The following is an 18,173-nucleotide window of genomic DNA, read 5'->3' as shown; positions in this document are numbered from 1 at the left end:
TTACTCTGGAAAGGACATCTATGGGTGAAGTAATTGGTGTAATGATCAGCAGAACCACAGGCCAATAGGCTCCATTACTTTTCAATGCCGTTGACGTGGGGCTGCCCTCACCTTAGCCACCAGGAAGTGATTGACACACTCAGAGGAGGAAACTGAAACAACGTTACACACTTCTCCTAAAAGGTGAGTAATAAATAACTATGTGGAGGAGAGAAGCAGTCCGGCTTCGCATTTTGTCTCTCGTTAAAGTTAAACATTTTACACTTTGGTAACCGAAATGTATGAAGCATATTAACAGGCGCCGACTGTAACGCGGATGTTAAGAGACGTTGCCGCCTTAAAAACAGAAGACTAGTTATTAATGGCGCTCAGTTTGGCATGTTTCCAACGATAATTACGCGCTGTATCCTTATTGTGTAGTGTTTATACGTATTAAACCGGTGGATGTGGAGCATTTCCTCATCGCAACACTGAAAACGTGTTTGGCCCACAGGCACGAGCTTATCCGTGTGCATTATTAATAAGCTCGTTCACATTCTCCATAAACAGACATAATTAGTCATAAATAGGGAAGTAGCCACGGATACATTGTTGTTGTTTCATGTGTTGCAGGTTCAGGTCAAAGCAGCCTGTGATGTAGAAATGAAGATTCATGAAAAGATTGTCACCTATTTTGAATCTTGCACCTCACAAGTGGACAAAGAAGGTTACCTCTCCAAGAAGGTAGGGACATATAATTATATGAATATGAAAATGTAAGAGGAGTAGCCCGGATGTTGTTTTTATTTGTGCCTTCTCAATAATTAAAAAAAGTGAACTGAGGTTTTGACACACCAATAACCACTTTAACTTTATTTACAGGCAGCCTTCAAAACAAAGTTACAAAGTGCTTTCTATGATAACATTTTATTGTGCTACAATTATTCATGTATAAATAATGTCATATTTTGACTTTCTAAGCACATAGAAACAAACAAAAACAACACAAATTCTACTTCCCTTTTTGGTGTATTCATAAAACATTTAACCTCCCTGTAAGATGCTAATTTCACCACCAACTGTTGTGTAAGAAATTGGGTACATTAGTTATTTGTACATGAGTGAGTAAACCTCAGATGACACATTGTCACATAGGGCGAAAAAAAGACTTCCTATCAGAAGCGCTGGTGCGTGCTGAAGGGGAACCTCCTCTTCTACAAGGACCGGCCGTCTGACCGGGAAGTGACGGGAGTGATTGTTCTGGAAGGCTGCACCGTCCAGCTGTGTGAGTCCGACGAGCAGTTTGCCTTCTCGCTTGTGTGGAGCGAGCCGGGACTGCGAACGTACAAGTTTGCTGCCGAGGACCAGGCCAGTCAGGAGAGCTGGATCAAAGCCCTGCTGCCAGCCAACCACAGCTACTTGTCCGTGCTGGTGATGGACCTGGAGAAGAAGTACAGAGGTGAGAGGCAGACAGACGGGCTGAGTGTCTCCTTATGTCTGTGGACGAAAGAACGCTGCCTTTGTTCCAGAGAGCAGCTGTGTGAGGCGTCACTGTTTACAGCCTCCACATCACACGCCGTGTAGATCATGGCACATAGTATACAGACATCATAACCCCATTGCATCAGTCTGTCACAGGCATTGTGAACACTTTGAGTCAAGTTTAAGGCAATCTAAATGTTTTAAACTTTACTACAAGGGCTTATTGAGGGTGTTTTTGTTTTTTTAATTGTAATTATAAGGCATAAATGAAGTCAACAATGACTGACTGAACTTGATACATTTCATAAAGTTAGTTTAAAAAAAATATATAATACATGTGTTTGTTTGTTTGTATGCCTCTACAGTATGTAGCCAACTGTGACCCTGGTGTTACACCACTTTTTATCCTCTGCTTTTGCAGCTTTGCTAGAAAATTAAATGCTTACTCTAATATACAAGAAAAAAAGGGCAGTGTAATGTAAGCAGCTTTTGCCTCTCTGTTAATGTAACTTAAGATGTTATTTATGTGGTTCTCTGTTTGTCTTATTTGCTCTTTTCCTCAGATGCGTTAGTGGAGTTCTCCAGTGAACCAACCAACCCGTTCAGCAGGCCAAATTTCAGCACAGCAGAGGCGGGATATCCTGCAGCCCATCAGAGTGCACAGTCTTTAACGCTACCTTCGTATCTAACAGCAGGCGCAGCAGCAGGACCCAGTCTGAGCTCCAATCAGATGCTTCTACCTACGGCCATTTCGTCCAAGGCCAGCAGTAAGAGATCGCCCAAACTCTGGCCCAAGAGGAGTGCAAATGTTGTGCCTGTTAACACTCCTGCTCCTCCTTTGGGGGAGTGGTCAGGGGTCTGTTTAGGCACCAAGGAGGATTTTACTAAGTTGCATGAAGATTTTGGAAAAGAGGTGAAGGAACTGATTGTTGTTTGGTCAAAGAGGGGACAAGGTGATGACGTTGTTCAGGAGGAAAACCTAATCGATTTTGGATAAAAAAAAGTGTACAATTAAACTGTCTGAACCGTATTTACTCAATACCTGTGGTTGCATTACAAAGCTACAGCATTATGTATATATGAATTAGAACTACAACAATAATTGTTGAGATTCTTTTGTGTATATTTGTTTTTAAGAGCATGCTGTTTTATTTTTTACTTATTATGCCATAAATGATCTCATGCTATATTGATCTTTGTTGCTTGATCTTAAACAGTGATGTGATTTCTACAAGTAAACCTTTAAAAACAGTTCACACGCCATATTTTTAACACTAACACCAACTGCAAACAAAGACCCACAACTTTCATGTCTGGTTACCAAAAGGAATCCACACCTGTCACAATTTAAAATGCTCTGTGGCCATGGTATGAAGTTATATCATTATGTTTTCCGGGGTTATCTGTATGTCTGTACCATTCTCTTGAACTGGTATTTCTCTGGAGCGCTTGAGGGAATTTCCTTAAATTTTGGCCTCAAGGATGAGCTTATTAGCATTTCGTGGTCAAAGGTCACTGTGACCTCACGAAACACATTTTTGGGCATAACTCAAGAATTCACATGCCACTCGTCACTATGACGATATCACACAAATGTTTAAAAGGATGCAATTTTGGACAGACATGGATGTAAACTGCAACTTCCCTGTTTGGCAGAGACGTCCAACCCAGAGATGGTAATTCTATTGATACGAGCTGACTTGAAACCAGAGTTTCTGTATAGATATCTAAATGGTACCTTTTCTGAAACCTTGCCTCTCTACAAAAGCCTTGTTTTCATTTAGAAATTGTTGAACGGTGTCCAAACAAACATGAAGTTACCAAATGATGGTTTTAAACCAGGGCCCAACTGATGAAGTAATAAACAAACAGGATAACAAGATGTTTGATGCCAGCTTTGTTGTTTGCTTGTTTTTCTTTCCAAAGTGAGGTTTGCTACCAAGCCCTGTTAGTCTGTAAAGTGTTATTGATCAATGAATTACCCAAGTCGTCTGTATGCCAGTGAATTCAAGTTCCAAACCGCTTTCACTTTAAAGCAGGCCAGTGACTGGGTAAAAAAAGGACTGGCACTTGTATGGGGCCAAGAAGGGCGAAGTCCGTCAAATTTTAGAAGAGTCAAAATGGCTGACAAAGAGAATGGTGGGGGGAGGCAGCGCTATTTCAGGCTCTACAGCTGTCTTGTTTTATGGTCTTTGACAGAGCTTGGCCTCTTTCTCCCTCTGTCACCTTCAAGCCCATACTTGAAGCGTCTGCTCTGCTGCCCGTGACCTTCTTCACTTAGGATTTAACTTTTTATTTTATTTTTAATAACCAGTGGCAGGATGTAGGATCAGATTAAATCAAGAACAGAAAAAAAGAGGCAACTTGGTCCCAAAGTATTGGTTCACGCTGGTGCTGGATCCCAATACATACCTTAGCTGTACAGTGGTGAGATTTATGGCAGCTTATGGAGCTCATATATGGAGTTAAGTGGGTAGGCCACTGTCCTTCTGTTCTAAAGCAACTATACTGGGAACCTCCAGAAGCACCTCAAATTAGTGCACCCAAAGCTGCTTATTTAGTCCAATCATCATTGGTTGTTTCCCATCACACATGTGACTTATTGTGACATGAACAGGCCCTACTTCTACAGATATATTAAATATTTGAGAATTTCTCATGCATGTACTATGAAACATTATTGTTGTTGTTGTTCTGAACTTTTTCTTTGTTTTCTAAAGGTGTATGACATTTTGCACCTCTACCAGACGCAAAGCCAAGAAGCAACATGAAGAATAAACCAGCAGGCTGCCTTTAGATTTTCTTTCTTTCAAACTTAAAAAAGTAAACAATTTTGAAAGTATTTCCTGCTGCCAGTGTCGATATTAAAGGACTGTTTACCTTTATCATTGTTGCAAGGTCAGTGTTTGAAGCAGCTTAGTAGTCATGTGTCATCGCTGGAGCAGCCAACTGTTTTCAGGTTTCATGACTGTTTATAAACCCGGCTGGCCACTACTGATCTGGTCGCGGGCACGAACCTCAGACCAAACCTATCATGTAGACAGGTGATGACTTCAAAATATGTCAACCGCGAGCACATGTTGGCACCTTGAGCAGCTTGAGGCTGTTAATTGATGTAAATCCTATTTGCGTGTGTGTATCAAGGAAGTAGAGAAGCAGCAGCTTGTCAGCAATTGCTGGGTTTTGTTCTCTCAAGGTGGGCATAAAAGGAACAAAAATAGCCACAACAAAGACTGTCAGTGTGTCAAGAAGAAGAAGAAGAAGATGAAGAAGAGGGGTAGAGGGGCAGATTGGTTGTCTCTCAGCATGTCCTATCAGTTTGGCCATATTAGTCCACAGATAACACCAAAGTCGGGACTGTGTGTTGGCATTGAATTCACCTCATTCCAAGACTCCTGGGGCCTATTTTGGAGCATCGGTAAGCTGATCCGTCCCGCCACCTCTTCACTCCTCCCCATTTCTCTTACTTTCCCTCAGCTCTGTTTTCCTGCCAAACCTGATGGTGCGGCTAAAGTTAGCCCCCTGTGGGCTAGTATATAAGGCCCCTATGGTACAGTACTTACATGTCAGTCACATCGGCTTCGCGTAGGCTTCTCTTCTTGACCACCAACAATCCCAAAAACTTGAGAGATGGTGAGTTTGGCCATGTTCCTTGGAAGAACAGTCTCGAGGGATCTAGGATCTTTGATGCGATGAAAGCATCACTGATGCATTTGCCGATCTGGATTACCAACAGACCATAAAGTCGTCTCACTTGAGCCAAACGGTGAATTTGGACCCAGTCAAAACTTTATCTGCTGGCTTGAGTTAAACCATTTTGCATTTTAGTAATTCATCACGGGAATTACCAAAATTCAAAATCTTTTGGGATCACCGGCTTATTATTGGGTCCCTAAAACCAATAAATTGTACTTGACTTTAAATTGGGTGATAGATTCAAAATGAATAGATTTCTTTTACGGGAAAAACAACTTTGTGATGAAAATATGTGATTTGTTTGGCAATTTGGCAAATGCCACCAGATACAGTGATTTAATTAAACTTGTTTGAGTATCCTTTCCTTAATCTTAGCCACAATAAGGATGAAAAAAGTTTCAGAAACAAGCAATTGTATTTTATTTTCGCTTAGAGTTAGCTAGGATCACTGCATCAGATAGTAAAGCCTATTTCATTAATGTTTTGTATGTTTAATTAAAGTGTATATTACCTTTCATTTCCCAGGCACCCAAGAAGGCCAAGAGGAGGCAGCAGCAGGCTGAGGGTGGATCCTCCAATGTGTTCTCCATGTTTGAGCAGAGCCAGATCCAGGAGTACAAGGAGGTAACATTTTCTTCATCACATCTCAACTCCGTCAAAGCTTGTCAAAGTTTTCAACCAGTATAAATGTAGGTCTTTCGAGGTCATGTGAGAGAAGGGACATTTTGTACACTCCTATGGCTGCATGTATCGTTTGACCTCTGCAGCTATAGACCTGATCAGGTGGCTGCATGAAAGCAAGAATGCCCCGTTAGCATGACAGGACAATAAATCAGACTCTTTCTGTCAGGGCAGCTCAGTAATCCTCTTTAGAGACTCAAAACACTTGCTCTGTCACCCCACTGGAATGCCGCTCAACAGCTGCTGGACAGCAATATTAATCAAAGCAGGAAAGAGAGGCTCAAGGTGGAAAGAACAAGAAAACATTTGAGATCTTAAAGTTGAGTCTGCCTTTAGCTATAAGAGAAAGGAACACAATGTTTTGTTGTTACCTAAATAACGTTTTTCTTAATATTGAAGGATGTAGCACCTTCCTCAAGTAGAAAATGTCTGTTATTCACAAGGGTCTCTCAGGGGCTTTCCCTTAGTATACCAGTATAAATAAAAGAGAATACAATGGTGACAGTAGCTTAGCTGGAATAACATTGGGAACAGGGTCATCAGATTTAGTCGCATGGTAAAAACAGGAAGGGGGGTGGAGGGTGCCAGCTGTAATCAATACCGTCTCCCTAAATGTCGCAATGGGCTTGTCTCACATTCCGAGACCATTTTAACACCTTAGAAAGACAAGTGGTCGACCAGCTGCCAAGTCCCAAAAGGTTTGAAATGCCATCTTTGGTTTCATTGGGTGCTACGCCCAGCTATGTGGGACAAGAGGTGGAGAACACCTCCACATTTACACGTTTATGTTAGCAGGCTATCGCACACAAATAATCATCACAAGCAAGTCTTATGACGAGGACTTGTGAGAAATGTGAGCACCTCAATTTTCACTGTTTACAATTGTAGTTTACAGTTTGATGGCTTCTGAATGTCACCTGATGAGGTGGTGAAATGTTTGATGCAGCCCCAACAAATTAAATATTTTTTTATTGACTGACCACTTAATTGTAGTTTCTAGTGTAATGGCTTCTGAATGTCACCTGATGAAGTGGTGAAATGTTTGGTGCAGCCCTAACAAATTAAATATTTTTTTATTGACTGACGCACCACTCCCTTCTTACCTCACTATCGCCGGCAGGCTTTCACAATCATCGACCAGAACAGAGATGGCATCATCAGCAAGGACGATCTCAGGGATGTGCTGGCCACTATGGGTCAACTGAATACGAAGAATGAGGAGCTGGAGGCCATGGTGAAGGAGGCCAGCGGCCCCATCAACTTCACCGTCTTCCTGACCATGTTCGGAGAGAAGCTGAAGGGTGTGTTCAGTGTTCACACAGCTTAAGACAACTATGCTTGTGTCACCTTTTGTCTCATTTCGTATATTTCCCCTGCATTAGATGCTTGATATAACTCAGGATTAATATGTAATTAATATTATTATTATTATCATTATTATAGTTGAGACTAATTGGCTGCTTTTACTTTTAGGTGCTGACCCCGAGGACGTTATCGTGAGCGCTTTCAAGGTCCTGGACCCCGAGGCCACTGGCTCCATCAAGAAGGAATTGTAAGGGCTTTACTTTTAATTTACCGTTCATCACAACAGCCGTTGCTCTTTGTGGTGATCTTGAATCAAGATGGACCATCTGATATATTTCTCTTCATTTTCCCTCTCCAGCCTTGAGGAGCTCCTGACCACCCAGTGCGACAGGTTCACCGCTGAGGAGGTGAGCTAAACCGTCTTTGTCTCGCTCATATTTCCTTTCTGTCTTTCGTTGCTCAGGGTTTGTGAGTCATGCCTTTAATCTCTCCCATGCAGATGACCAACCTGTGGGCTGCTTTCCCCCCTGATGTGGCCGGAAATGTGGACTACAAGAACATCTGCTACGTCATCACACACGGAGAAGAGAAGGAAGAGTAAAATCCACCTCCCTAAAGATCTCCACCTCCGTTAAAACCCCGTACCATCGACTCACTCCCCTTCTCTCCGACCTCGTGGCTTCCTTGCATACTTCCACACTCCCGGCCCGCTCTTTCCGCTTGCCAGCTCACTATGAAAAGACTTGTTTCGTTTATTGAGATACTCAGTGAGAGGACTGAAGGCTGTGTGGGTTGTTTGTGTGTGAGCACCAACAGGGGGACATGGGATTATTTTCAATAAAAAATAGTCTTGTGGCACCGAAACACTCTCTCTATCTCGGTCCCTGTCTGTTGTTTCTTCTTCTTTTCTTCCGTCATTCATTCTGTCCTTCTGCGTTGAAACCAGCAGTGCATGCATCATACCTACAAGCGATGCAGTCCCTGTCAGTCAGAAGTGTCTTTTGGGTGCTGTTGTGCATGCACAGTCACTTACTTGAAACAAGTAAAGCAGTCTGACCCAAGTGGTCTGTCAGTCTCAACCGAACACAGAGAGTTTAATGGATTTGTTCCTTTGTTTGAAAATTGAGAGGAGTGCACAGTAAGAGAGTGTGAGTACTGAACTATAATAGTTTGGCTACCCGGTTCTTAATTACGTCGCTCCTTCTCTTCAACACAGGATGAAAGGGAAACGTTGCAGTGAAAAATAGGAAAACATGATTTTTTTTTACTTCAAAATCTTGTAAATAGGGAAATAGATGGGGAAATATGGTGAGTGGGCAGCAGGACAGAAATGAACAAAAGTCAAAAGTCTTTGTTTATGACTATTCCTCCTCCCACTCACTGCTGTTTCTTCCTGTTGTGATTGTGTCTGACTGTAACAAATAAAGAAGTACAAATAAAATCCACCATCTTTTGTATTACACTGTGTCTATTTGTTTAAGTGTGGGCGTGAATAATACTTTAGCACTCACTGCTGGTTGACCCTGGACTTGTCGAGCACTGAGTGTAATATGCATATGGTGAAGCATTACAAAGGTTTCGATTGATTAGCCTGCTTTTAAAAGGTGATTCAAAAAAATGTGGATAAGTGATCAAAATCCCCAAGTCGAAAATATACCAAATGTGTCATGCTGAATTTCAGTAAAGTAATATCTCCACGCAGGATCAACTCATTACTCTTAATGTGCAAGACAAAGGGACACAACAATGGAAACACCTCATATTATGAGAATAACCTGGTTAGGAGAAAGCTGTAGTTTTTCCAGAGATGGCCTGTGGATTAAGGGTTGCAAGATTACATTCCGCACACAACAATTCCTGTGAAGGTAAACTTGAGCAAAGCACCTTTTTTAGTTTTACAATTTAATTTCATGAGGTCTCTTTTAATGACAGCATGTAATTACTTATGACTTATCAGGTTCTATTTCATTTGCTTGTTGAACAGAGATACAATATGTTATCCCCATCCTGATTTTACAGTCAAATGAATTCAAAGCTGGGTGGAAAATGATTGTCTGTGAGACAGAGGTGACAGATGATGACAGATGATCATGTCTACTTTAACATTCACAGCAGCACATACATTATTCAAATCAAGAGAACTCACTCAAACACAGCTGCCATATTTTCATTTTACTTACAGCAGCATATTGTGTTCAGTTGCTCGATGTGTGCTTTTAATTGATTAATGAGAGACTGAACGGAAGGTCTGTGTTGCTTTGTTGTTACCAATACTACAAATCCAAATGGTTTGGTTACTTAACATCACTGACTACTCTAATGCAACAGCTGATATATGTCAAGACCATCTGGAGGGTGTTATCTTCTGTTGTCGTACTTTTGGACATATTTCAGAAAGGAAGAAAAGAAACCTCATTCACCCCCAATGATGTTTTTATGTCAAATCTCACTGTCTTGAATGGACTTCATTCGGTCCTTATTCTACCAGACTTTTATAACCTGTCAAGCAAGTATGACATATTTATTAACTTCTTATATTCCTTCAATGTGTGTGGGAGGCCTCTCTTCATAACCTGTATCTGTCTGATACCTGGCTGTGGTTCATCCTGTCACTTATCGGGTGAGAAAGAGTTTGACTCCCAGGGTTCTGATGGCTGTTGGGGTTTGGACTGTAATGGTTGCTGTTGGAATTTATTTTGTTATAAGAGGTGGTGGCAGTTTCTGTGACCTTAGCCCAATCAGTTTTTTTTATTGACTCTCCCTATTGTTGGATTTTGTGACTTCTCCATCCTCTGGACCCTGAAGAGATCTAAACTTGGAGGAAAAGACGTCCACCCCAGAAGAAGAAGGCTTTGAAGATCATCATCAGCAACCTTCTTATTACATTTACTTCCTGTGTTCCTCCAATAATTATTATGACGGTGTCCCGTTTTCTGAGTGTGGATTAAAATGTTGGAAGCACAAATGAACATTATTCAACCTCAGTTTTCAATAAAATGTGTTTTCTATTGGGCATGCAGTGTGAGAATGTAATACTTCATATGTCACCATATAGTAGCTGCATACAATATATTCATCGAGATTGACAAACAGTTTGATATCTGAAGTTCACAAACAGAAAAGGAATATGTTGTTGTTTTTTTACTTAAGGGAAAACGTTCAGATTTTATTCTGTATTATATTTGGCTCTGAATGAAGAAATACATCATAAAGCCTTTTAATATATAACTTTCATAGTTGTAAGTATTGATGGGACTACATAGTATGATTGTATGGACAGGATCATGCAAAACTATTTGGATATCATTATAATATTTATTTTTGGATCTTTGAGGGAATAATGCCAATTTCAATCTATTGTTTATCATAGGGTACCTGGTATACTCAATCTATTTATATTTAAATCTATTATATCTTCTGGTCAAAACCTGTCTGCATTTTAAACCAGTTTGCATGACTGAATTAAGGATTTTTATCGAACTTTTCTACTTTTTCTGCCAAAGAGTGATTGCCAAATGTTTTCCTGTTAAAAATAAGTTGATAGTAACTTTGCTCTCTAGTTTTGTTTAAACCTATCGTCGTTCTGGTCGTTCTGCTTTTAACCACTTGATTTACCTAAAAGGCTATTTAATTTACCTTTTGCTAAACACTGATGTTGACAGGCGGTGGAAAATGATCGGTGATGAATGAGTGTGTAAAGTCAGGGAGAAAAAATATGTTCTACAGTAGGGAAGACATCTGTTATGTTACATTGGTCTTGGATCAGTGCCTGTTGTTGTTATATTGTTATTTTGTATTATAAGCAGTTATTATTGTTGTTATTGTGGTTTCTTTTATTTGTATTACTATCACAAGTTCCCCAAGTGTATTTAAAATCCTATACTGTAATAAACAAAAACAAATATCATATCATGATATAATATCGCACTGTCATATATCAATATATTTATACGCATTCACAAAACCAATAGATCAATTAATCACGTGACACGGTGACGTTGACATCAAAACAGGAAGTAAAAATAATAAACAAAACGTTCTGCCTTCAAAACAAAAGAAACAAATATGTCACTTTAAAATACCGGTACTGAATTTGACAAATAAGTATACTCCCAAAACAAGAGCTATTCGCTTAAAGCTAAGTGGAAAGATTTGATTGAACATTACTGATAGTATAGTCATAACTTGATGTTTTGTTTCTCAAAATAAAAGCGTTCACCAGAGAAAGTTTTATTTTGGTAGTGGCGCGTCGGAAACGATGTGTGAGCTGTGAAACTTGCCCTGGCGAGAGAAAAGGGGAAAGGTGGCTACACCAAACTGTAACTGTAAAACATTTCATGCCCGGTTTGTCACCGCTAACTAGGAATGGCTTTCTGGTAGTGTGGACCGCCGGCTGTGGAAGCCATCGATGCCGCTGTCGTCCCGCTGTGCCTTTGAGAGTCCGGACGAACCGAGACCCGCCAGCATGGCCGCAGCTTTACCCCGCTGCACATCTGTCCGACTCCCCACTGTGGCCACTGTCGCCCTGCTACTCCTGCTGTCGGTAAACACCGTGCAGTCTTCTCAAGGCGACAAGGAGCCGGTGTACCGAGACTGTGTGAAGCAATGTGTCCGGACCAACTGCACCGGAGCTCGGCTGCGGGGCTTCCAGTCTGCACAACCGCAGTATATGACGCTCACAGGTGAGTTGTTGTCATTCAGCTAACTCGGCTTGCTAGCACTCTGTGTATTTCTAAAGAGAGTAACGTTACCCGGTGTACTTTACTTTTATATTACCCAGCTAAATGCACCCATTGACTGTATTTGTGAACAGTTAACATCCACGCGTTCACTCCATCTATTCTCGTCTGTGGTGGCTGAAATGTGTTTTTAAACACAGTATATTTTCTCATCTGAAACTTGTGATACTGATTGAGAGTGGAAAGCCAGTTTTTCTGGCTGAGCGAAGTGTCACAAAAGACCTATTGTATATTGTGCTTTGTATACTCCACCCTCAGTAAATCGTTAACAATTGTATAGAGTGTTTGTGTGAGATTTAAATACACACCATTTTGAAAAGAAGAAGCAATTGATACTGTAATCCAACCAGAAAAGAGAAACTACATGTAGTGCTTCCTTCTCTGTAGCTGCACATAGGGAGTGCACATTTTAAGGGCTGCCACAAACCATTATTTTATTTTCTCAATGAATCAACTTTTAAATGTCAGAAAGCAATGCAAAGCCCTTCACAGTTTCCCAGAGCCGTAAAGCCCAGATATCTCGTTTTGTTCAACCAGCAACAGGACTCAAAAATATATCAATTTTATTGATATAAAACAGAGAATAACTGCAACTTATCACATTTGAAGAAGAAAACCAGAGAACGTTTACAAAACTTCAACCATTGGGGAAAAAAATAAAATGTAGTTGCCAACTAATGTCATTTAACTAATTGTTTCAGTTGTGCTTTAATGGCAGATGCTTTTTATGCTTGAATATTTGTCCCTATGTATTTGAACCCCTTTGACCTGAGCTCCTCCCTCCTGTGATGCAGGTTGGACATGCCGTGATGATTGTCGCTACCAATGCATGTGGACCACCGTGGGCCTTTACCAGGCCGAGGGGTACAGAATCCCACAGTTCCACGGCAAGGTTGGTGCTTCTTACTGAGGCCCGTATGTGCATCACAACAACGCTATTTTGTATTAGAGAGAACGCTTGGCTCAGCCCTCCAAAATAACCTCTTATTCTGTTCACTTAAATCAGTAGATATATGAGACTAGAACAAGTGCTCCAGTGTTGTTGTTTTTACTGATTTGAGTCAAATGTGAAATGTGTTTTCTCTCTCATAGTGGCCATTTGTGCGCTTCCTGTGCTTTGAGGAGCCAGCTTCTGCCCTGGCCTCTCTGCTGAATGGCCTGGCTTGCCTACTCATGCTGCTACGCTATCGGAGCACGGTGCCACGCCAGAGCCCCATGTACCACACCATCAACGCCTTCTCTCTGGTGAGATAGAAAGAATGAAAGAACTTGCCGCAAATAAATACACAAATACTACTATGTTCATACAATCCGGACAAAATGTACCATGCGTATTTAACAAGGGCCTGTGTTGTTCTTTAGGTTTCTCTGAATGCCTGGTTCTGGTCCACAGTTTTTCACACCCGGGACACCTATCTCACAGAGGTAATGCTTGTTGACTGCCTAGAGATACATGTAAAGCTGCGCCAGCTGGTTTATGTCCACTTGATGGCAGAAAAAAAGTAATATAACAAAAAGAATGATTGGATTGTCGAGTTTATATGGCCTGATACCTGTGACTTCCAAAGTTGTGCTTTCAGAAGAAACGACAGCATTCTTTCAGGGTTTCCTTTCTCTACCTGACTGATGTAAAATGATTACATTCTCACCTTTCAGTTGCAGTTTGGGCCACTTACTTTTTTTTTGTCTCTGTGATATTCTCTTCTAGAAAATGGACTATTTCTGTGCAACAGCGGTCATTCTTTACTCCATCTACCTATGCTGTGTCAGGTAAGCTTTAAAACAGGTATTCCTGCAAATGTTTTCATTTGTCATTATCATTGACACTGTTGGAAGTTTCTGTTTAATGTTTATAAATTCATGATGAGAATTAATTATTTAGTTCAACTTCTGTCACGGAAGTGGAAGACAAAAACTTCTTGTGGGACTCTTGTGTTGTGTTTAATGTAAAAGGTAACACTTTCTGTTAATCAATGTTTTCTGTTCACGCTCTCTTTGTCAGAACGTTGGGTCTGAGGCGACCTGGGGTGTCAAGCATAGTGGGAGTTCTGCTCATCTTGGCCTTTACCTCGCACGTGTCCTTCTTGACCTTTGTCAGTTTCGACTATGGCTACAACATGGCTGCTAACGCCACAATTGGTACGGCACATGCTCAAGAGTCTTATTAAATCTGGCTGGTTGTAATAACTTAATTTTGATACTTCTGTTATTTTTCTGTAGCAGCTTTGTGCGTTTATAATGTAGTGTATATACTTATCAGTACTTTCAATTACACGTTTTATTCATTTGTTTTCAACGGTTTTGGTATTTAAAGGCATAGTGAACCTCCTGTGGTGGCTGTGTTGGTGCTGGCAGAACCGGCGGACCCTGCCATACTGGTGGAAGTGCGCCCTGGTGGTGCTGCTGCTTCATGGTCTGGCCCTTCTGGAGCTGATGGACTTCCCCCCAATGCTCTGGGTCCTAGATGCTCATGCTGTCTGGCACCTCAGCACAATACCAGTGCATTTCCTTTTCTACAGGTTCGTCCCCTCAAGTGCTTTGTCTTGTGTGTCATAGCTTTACTGAAGAGAAGCCTTTCAGGCAGCATCTGATAAAGAAAGAAAGATTATATTCTTGCCTTGAATAAAAAGAAAAGGAGATAATTCAAAGGATTATTAGTGGAGATAAATACCTGAAAAATGATCCTTGCTTATTAATTCTCCCTCCAGTTTCCTGATAGACGACAGCCTCTACCTACTAAACACAGAGAAGATGGGCGTCAAAGTCGAGTAGAAGGAGCTCATCACCTCTTCACCATGGCTACACCGTCGCACGTGTTCAATCAGGGCAGCCGGACACCCGAACACGGAAGTAGCCCAGCCTCCCAGATGATGCATGATACCACATTGACTTTCATCAAAAGTAGATTTTGTTTACAAGTCTTTTATTATAATAATTTTTAGTATTTATTTGGGGGGTTACTTTCTCTATTTTTTGGGATCACAATGGATGTTTGCTCTACTTAACTTTGCCTTGTACAGACATGTGCTCTACGATTCTTTTATCATCAAAACAGAATGAAGGAAAGGTTTTGTGTTTGACCACAGAAAACTGTGATGATTGGCTTGCATATCCAGTTTTCTTCAAATCTCTGATCCTTCTGAAATTGATCCCCTGAACCAATGATTTTGAATCTTGGATGTCCCGCTTAGCTCTGCACAAATGGCAGTTTGCTGTGGCTGACAATAGATGGCATCAAATCCCTTGCCAGGCCATCATATCCTACTGCGTTTGGTACGGCATATATCAGATCAGAGTACATGTGTGCTAAAAGTGGACTCGTGGACACGGAGAGTTGCCTCTTGTGAAGTGGGCTGCCAATGGATTGTTCCAGAGAGAGAGGTGGAAAGGGGGTTTATGTTTGGAGGCCATTCTAGCTGACGGTGTTTTTTTTCTTCTTTTCTCACCATCACACATGTATTTTTGTGCCTGCATTGTTTCCACTGCTGCTTTTGTCTTTTATACTCTTGTGTATAATTTCACATTTCTATTTTAATTTATATCAGCTGCCTTTAATTGTTTTTATTATGTTTTCTTTGACCAATTTGTCTGCTTTATTTTGTTGATGTATTACATTTTAATTACTTGATTTTGTTTTAATTTGGGTGGGATATTCTGGATGATCATGAAATAGAAATATTGTTTTAATTCACCTGGATTGCCTTTTAGTGTGAGGGGAGAGAGAAAATGATTGAGGTAGGAGAAATAAACTGCAACAAGAAGCCGGGGGCTTTTAAAAAATTTTTTTATCAAATGTTTCGAGAGAGAGAGAGAGATTCTTTTACACCTATTATCTGGATTTGGTTGCATTTCTTGCTGTAATGATCCTCAGAATGACACACGTGTACAACCAGCTGCTGTTCAGATAACTGTCCCATCATGTAAAACACTCCCTATCCCTCCATGTCTGCCTTGCATATCATATCAAACCTGCTTGTCATAAGCGTGTCTCTTCTTTTTTTATCTTTCTGTTCCTCTCAGATTAGGCACCAAAAAAACTAAATGTCTTCATCCCTCAGAGGTTCTCTTACGTATGTGCACTTTACGCATGTGTGGACATTTACGTGCATTTTTGTTTTTGAAATTCTGCCCATGGCTTTGTATTTCTGTGTGAGAACAATGACCAGTACAGTATGTGTGTACACGTTGCCTTGACGCCATATTGTGTTGTTTTTGCCATCGTAAACTGTCTGTGTGTTCGTGTGAGAGAGCTAGATTGTTCTGGATCCATTTGTAAAACTACTGGGGTGTGTGTGTGTGTGTGTGTGTGTGTGTGTGTGTGTGTGTGTGTGTGTGTGTGTGTGTGTGTGTGAGTGTGAGTGAGAGAGAGAGAGAGAGAGAGACGATGGATAAATTTAGCTTTGCCTGTGATGTGATGGGGGGTGAGAAAGAAAGACGTGTGGAGGTTGACATAGGTTTGGGTGGAAAAACGTTTCCTGAAATCATGGCAGAGATACTTGCCTTATGGGATAAGAAACATTATATATATTGCATATTCTCATTTTGTATAATTTGCTCAAAATGTCCATATTCTCAGATGTAGTGATGTGTATTAACCACTGACATTCATGGGATGGTGTCTGTGACAAAGCCAGAACAACTAAATCTAATTTTGATTTATCCCAAAATCTCAGCCTATTCAAACCTGAAAGTGACCTGACTACTGTTAAGAAACTTATCTCATTGGTTTCTGTTATAATAAGTTAAAGATTTCCTGTGAATTAGCATAAAACAAACACCATGTTTGCTCTGTAAATCATCAGTTTATTTTCTTTATTTCCTTCTTCCTTTACCAATAAATAACCACGTCCCTCTTCCCCCGCTCCTCTGGCGCCCCCTGCCTGCTGCCCTGTGAACCATCACCTCTCCTACTGAGTGCACTTTCCTCATCCTCACATCTAATATTTGACCCCCCAAAAAATGGAACAAATAAAATTGTTCTTTGTTGATAAGGAATTAAGCTTGTTTGTTTCCTTACTAGAGACGTGGTCTATTATCCTGTGAACGTGATTCTCTTCAATGATCTTGTTTTAGTGGTTCTCCAACCATGATGAATATTGGTCGACAAGAGGGAAAACCATCTGAACATAACAAAGACTAAGCGTTGTTTGCAGTGAGGCAAGGAACTGTCACGTTCAAGACCCTCTCAGCTCTTTTTTGGTATATATTAGTTGAATTAATAAGGCCACAACCACCTTTCAACAATCAGTCCAATAGTTCCCAACATAGGGGGAATTAGAAAAAACAAACTTCTGCTCCACAAATCTGTGCTCATTTGTTGGACATCTTTTCTTTCTTTTTGTGAAGCGTTGGATAGATTCACCTCTTTGTGTCTCAAATTATTGTTTGAAATGAAACTATTCGGAAGATTAGAGAGTAAATGTATCTTTGGTGAAACTGATTACAGCTCAAAGACATCTGTAGCCGCCACCAGATAGTTATTTGGTAAAGCATGTCAAACATTTTTGAAACCACTTGTTTAATACAATGCATTGTATTGCCATTTTCAGCCCTGATAATGTATTTTCTCCATTTATTGCTCACAATTCTTTTTGGTATGATACATAACATGATTGCATGCTCAATGTCATAAACAAGGTGCAAAGAGAACATCCAGGACACAAAAAGTCACTCCAAATTCAAAGTGACGTATAGTCTGTGATTCATCCCTCCCTTCTTTCGCTGCAGTTTGAAGGTCCTGCTGACCTTGTACCATGTGTGCCAGTATCATATGAACAGATTCTTTGTAAGTTGTTATTATGTCTCTAATATCACCTGGACAGACTCCTCCAGTCTGTCCAGCCTGTCTATGTTAGTTGAAAGTAAGAAAGCACAAGTAAGAAAGTACAACTCATTTATTCATTGTCTACAACAAGCCTTTATTTCATTTGCAGGAACTGTATTTTTTGCTGCAAGTCACACTTGGACTCTCTCACTTGCACACATATCTCTATTTCATGAGAGACAGACAATGTAATGTAATGGTGTATTTATTTTATGAAAACTAAATATTGGGGCAGAAAATCCATATACATTCGAAAATCATAGCTTCATAGCTAATGTGACAACTTGCATGTTTCTACAGCCAACTTTATCAATGACTTAAGAACTCATGGTGCATTAATTTTGCTGAAAGTTTACAGCTGAGACATATTCTGTGGTAAGCAGGACCCGGACCACTAATCATTATGAAAAGTCTGGGACTTGTGTTCTGAACGGCTCAGTGACTAGCTTTCTGTTGTTTCCTGATAG

The 18,173-nt window shown here is 40.6% G+C and overlaps 3 protein-coding genes across 3 annotated transcripts; all 3 read left to right on the top strand.

Annotated features, from left to right (window-relative positions):
- Positions 1-618: 618 nt before the first annotated feature.
- LOC306750683 (sesquipedalian-1-like) lies at positions 619-3,328 on the top strand. Its single transcript, XM_079234150.1, has 3 exons — positions 619-723; positions 1,135-1,438; positions 2,025-3,328. Exons 1-3 carry the CDS (start codon positions 643-645, stop codon positions 2,456-2,458), a joined length of 819 nt encoding a protein of 272 aa, XP_079090276.1. The 5' UTR covers positions 619-642; the 3' UTR covers positions 2,459-3,328.
- Positions 3,329-5,032: 1,704 nt separating this feature from the next.
- Positions 5,033-8,018, top strand: mylpfb (myosin light chain, phosphorylatable, fast skeletal muscle b). The gene is made up of 6 exons (XM_079234672.1): positions 5,033-5,094; positions 5,683-5,781; positions 6,959-7,139; positions 7,312-7,390; positions 7,502-7,550; positions 7,643-8,018. Exons 1-6 carry the CDS (start codon positions 5,092-5,094, stop codon positions 7,742-7,744), a joined length of 513 nt encoding a protein of 170 aa, XP_079090798.1. The 5' UTR covers positions 5,033-5,091; the 3' UTR covers positions 7,745-8,018.
- A 3,590-nt stretch (positions 8,019-11,608) lies between these two features.
- On the top strand, positions 11,609-16,832 carry pgap3 (post-GPI attachment to proteins phospholipase 3; the record flags this gene model as incomplete). The annotated part of the gene is made up of 8 exons (XM_079233821.1): positions 11,609-11,825; positions 12,677-12,774; positions 12,975-13,127; positions 13,245-13,307; positions 13,591-13,652; positions 13,885-14,021; positions 14,197-14,401; positions 14,591-16,832. The coding sequence occupies 8 exons, from the start codon at positions 11,609-11,611 to the stop codon at positions 14,652-14,654; spliced, it is 999 nt and encodes a 332-aa protein (XP_079089947.1). The 3' UTR covers positions 14,655-16,832.
- Between the last annotated feature and the right edge of the window lie 1,341 nt (positions 16,833-18,173).

This window comes from Taurulus bubalis (genome assembly GCF_910589615.1).
Source record: "Taurulus bubalis genome assembly, chromosome: 2".
NCBI classification, from domain to species: domain Eukaryota; kingdom Metazoa; phylum Chordata; class Actinopteri; order Perciformes; family Cottidae; genus Taurulus; species Taurulus bubalis.
This window is presented reverse-complemented; position numbering and strand designations above follow the sequence as displayed.

Excerpts from the sequence above, each read along its gene's own strand:
- mylpfb (XM_079234672.1), top strand. Across the intron at positions 7,140-7,311 it reads GTTCGGAGAGAAGCTGAAGG|GTGCTGACCCCGAGGACGTT; the intron begins GTGTGTTCAGTG and ends TTTTACTTTTAG. Across the intron at positions 7,551-7,642 it reads ACAGGTTCACCGCTGAGGAG|ATGACCAACCTGTGGGCTGC; the intron begins GTGAGCTAAACC and ends TCTCCCATGCAG.
- LOC306750683 (XM_079234150.1), top strand. The coding sequence starts at position 643 with ATGAAGATTCATGAAAAGATTGTCACCTATTTTGAATCTTGCACCTCA. Across the intron at positions 724-1,134 it reads AAGGTTACCTCTCCAAGAAG|GGCGAAAAAAAGACTTCCTA; the intron begins GTAGGGACATAT and ends ATTGTCACATAG. Across the intron at positions 1,439-2,024 it reads CCTGGAGAAGAAGTACAGAG|ATGCGTTAGTGGAGTTCTCC; the intron begins GTGAGAGGCAGA and ends TCTTTTCCTCAG.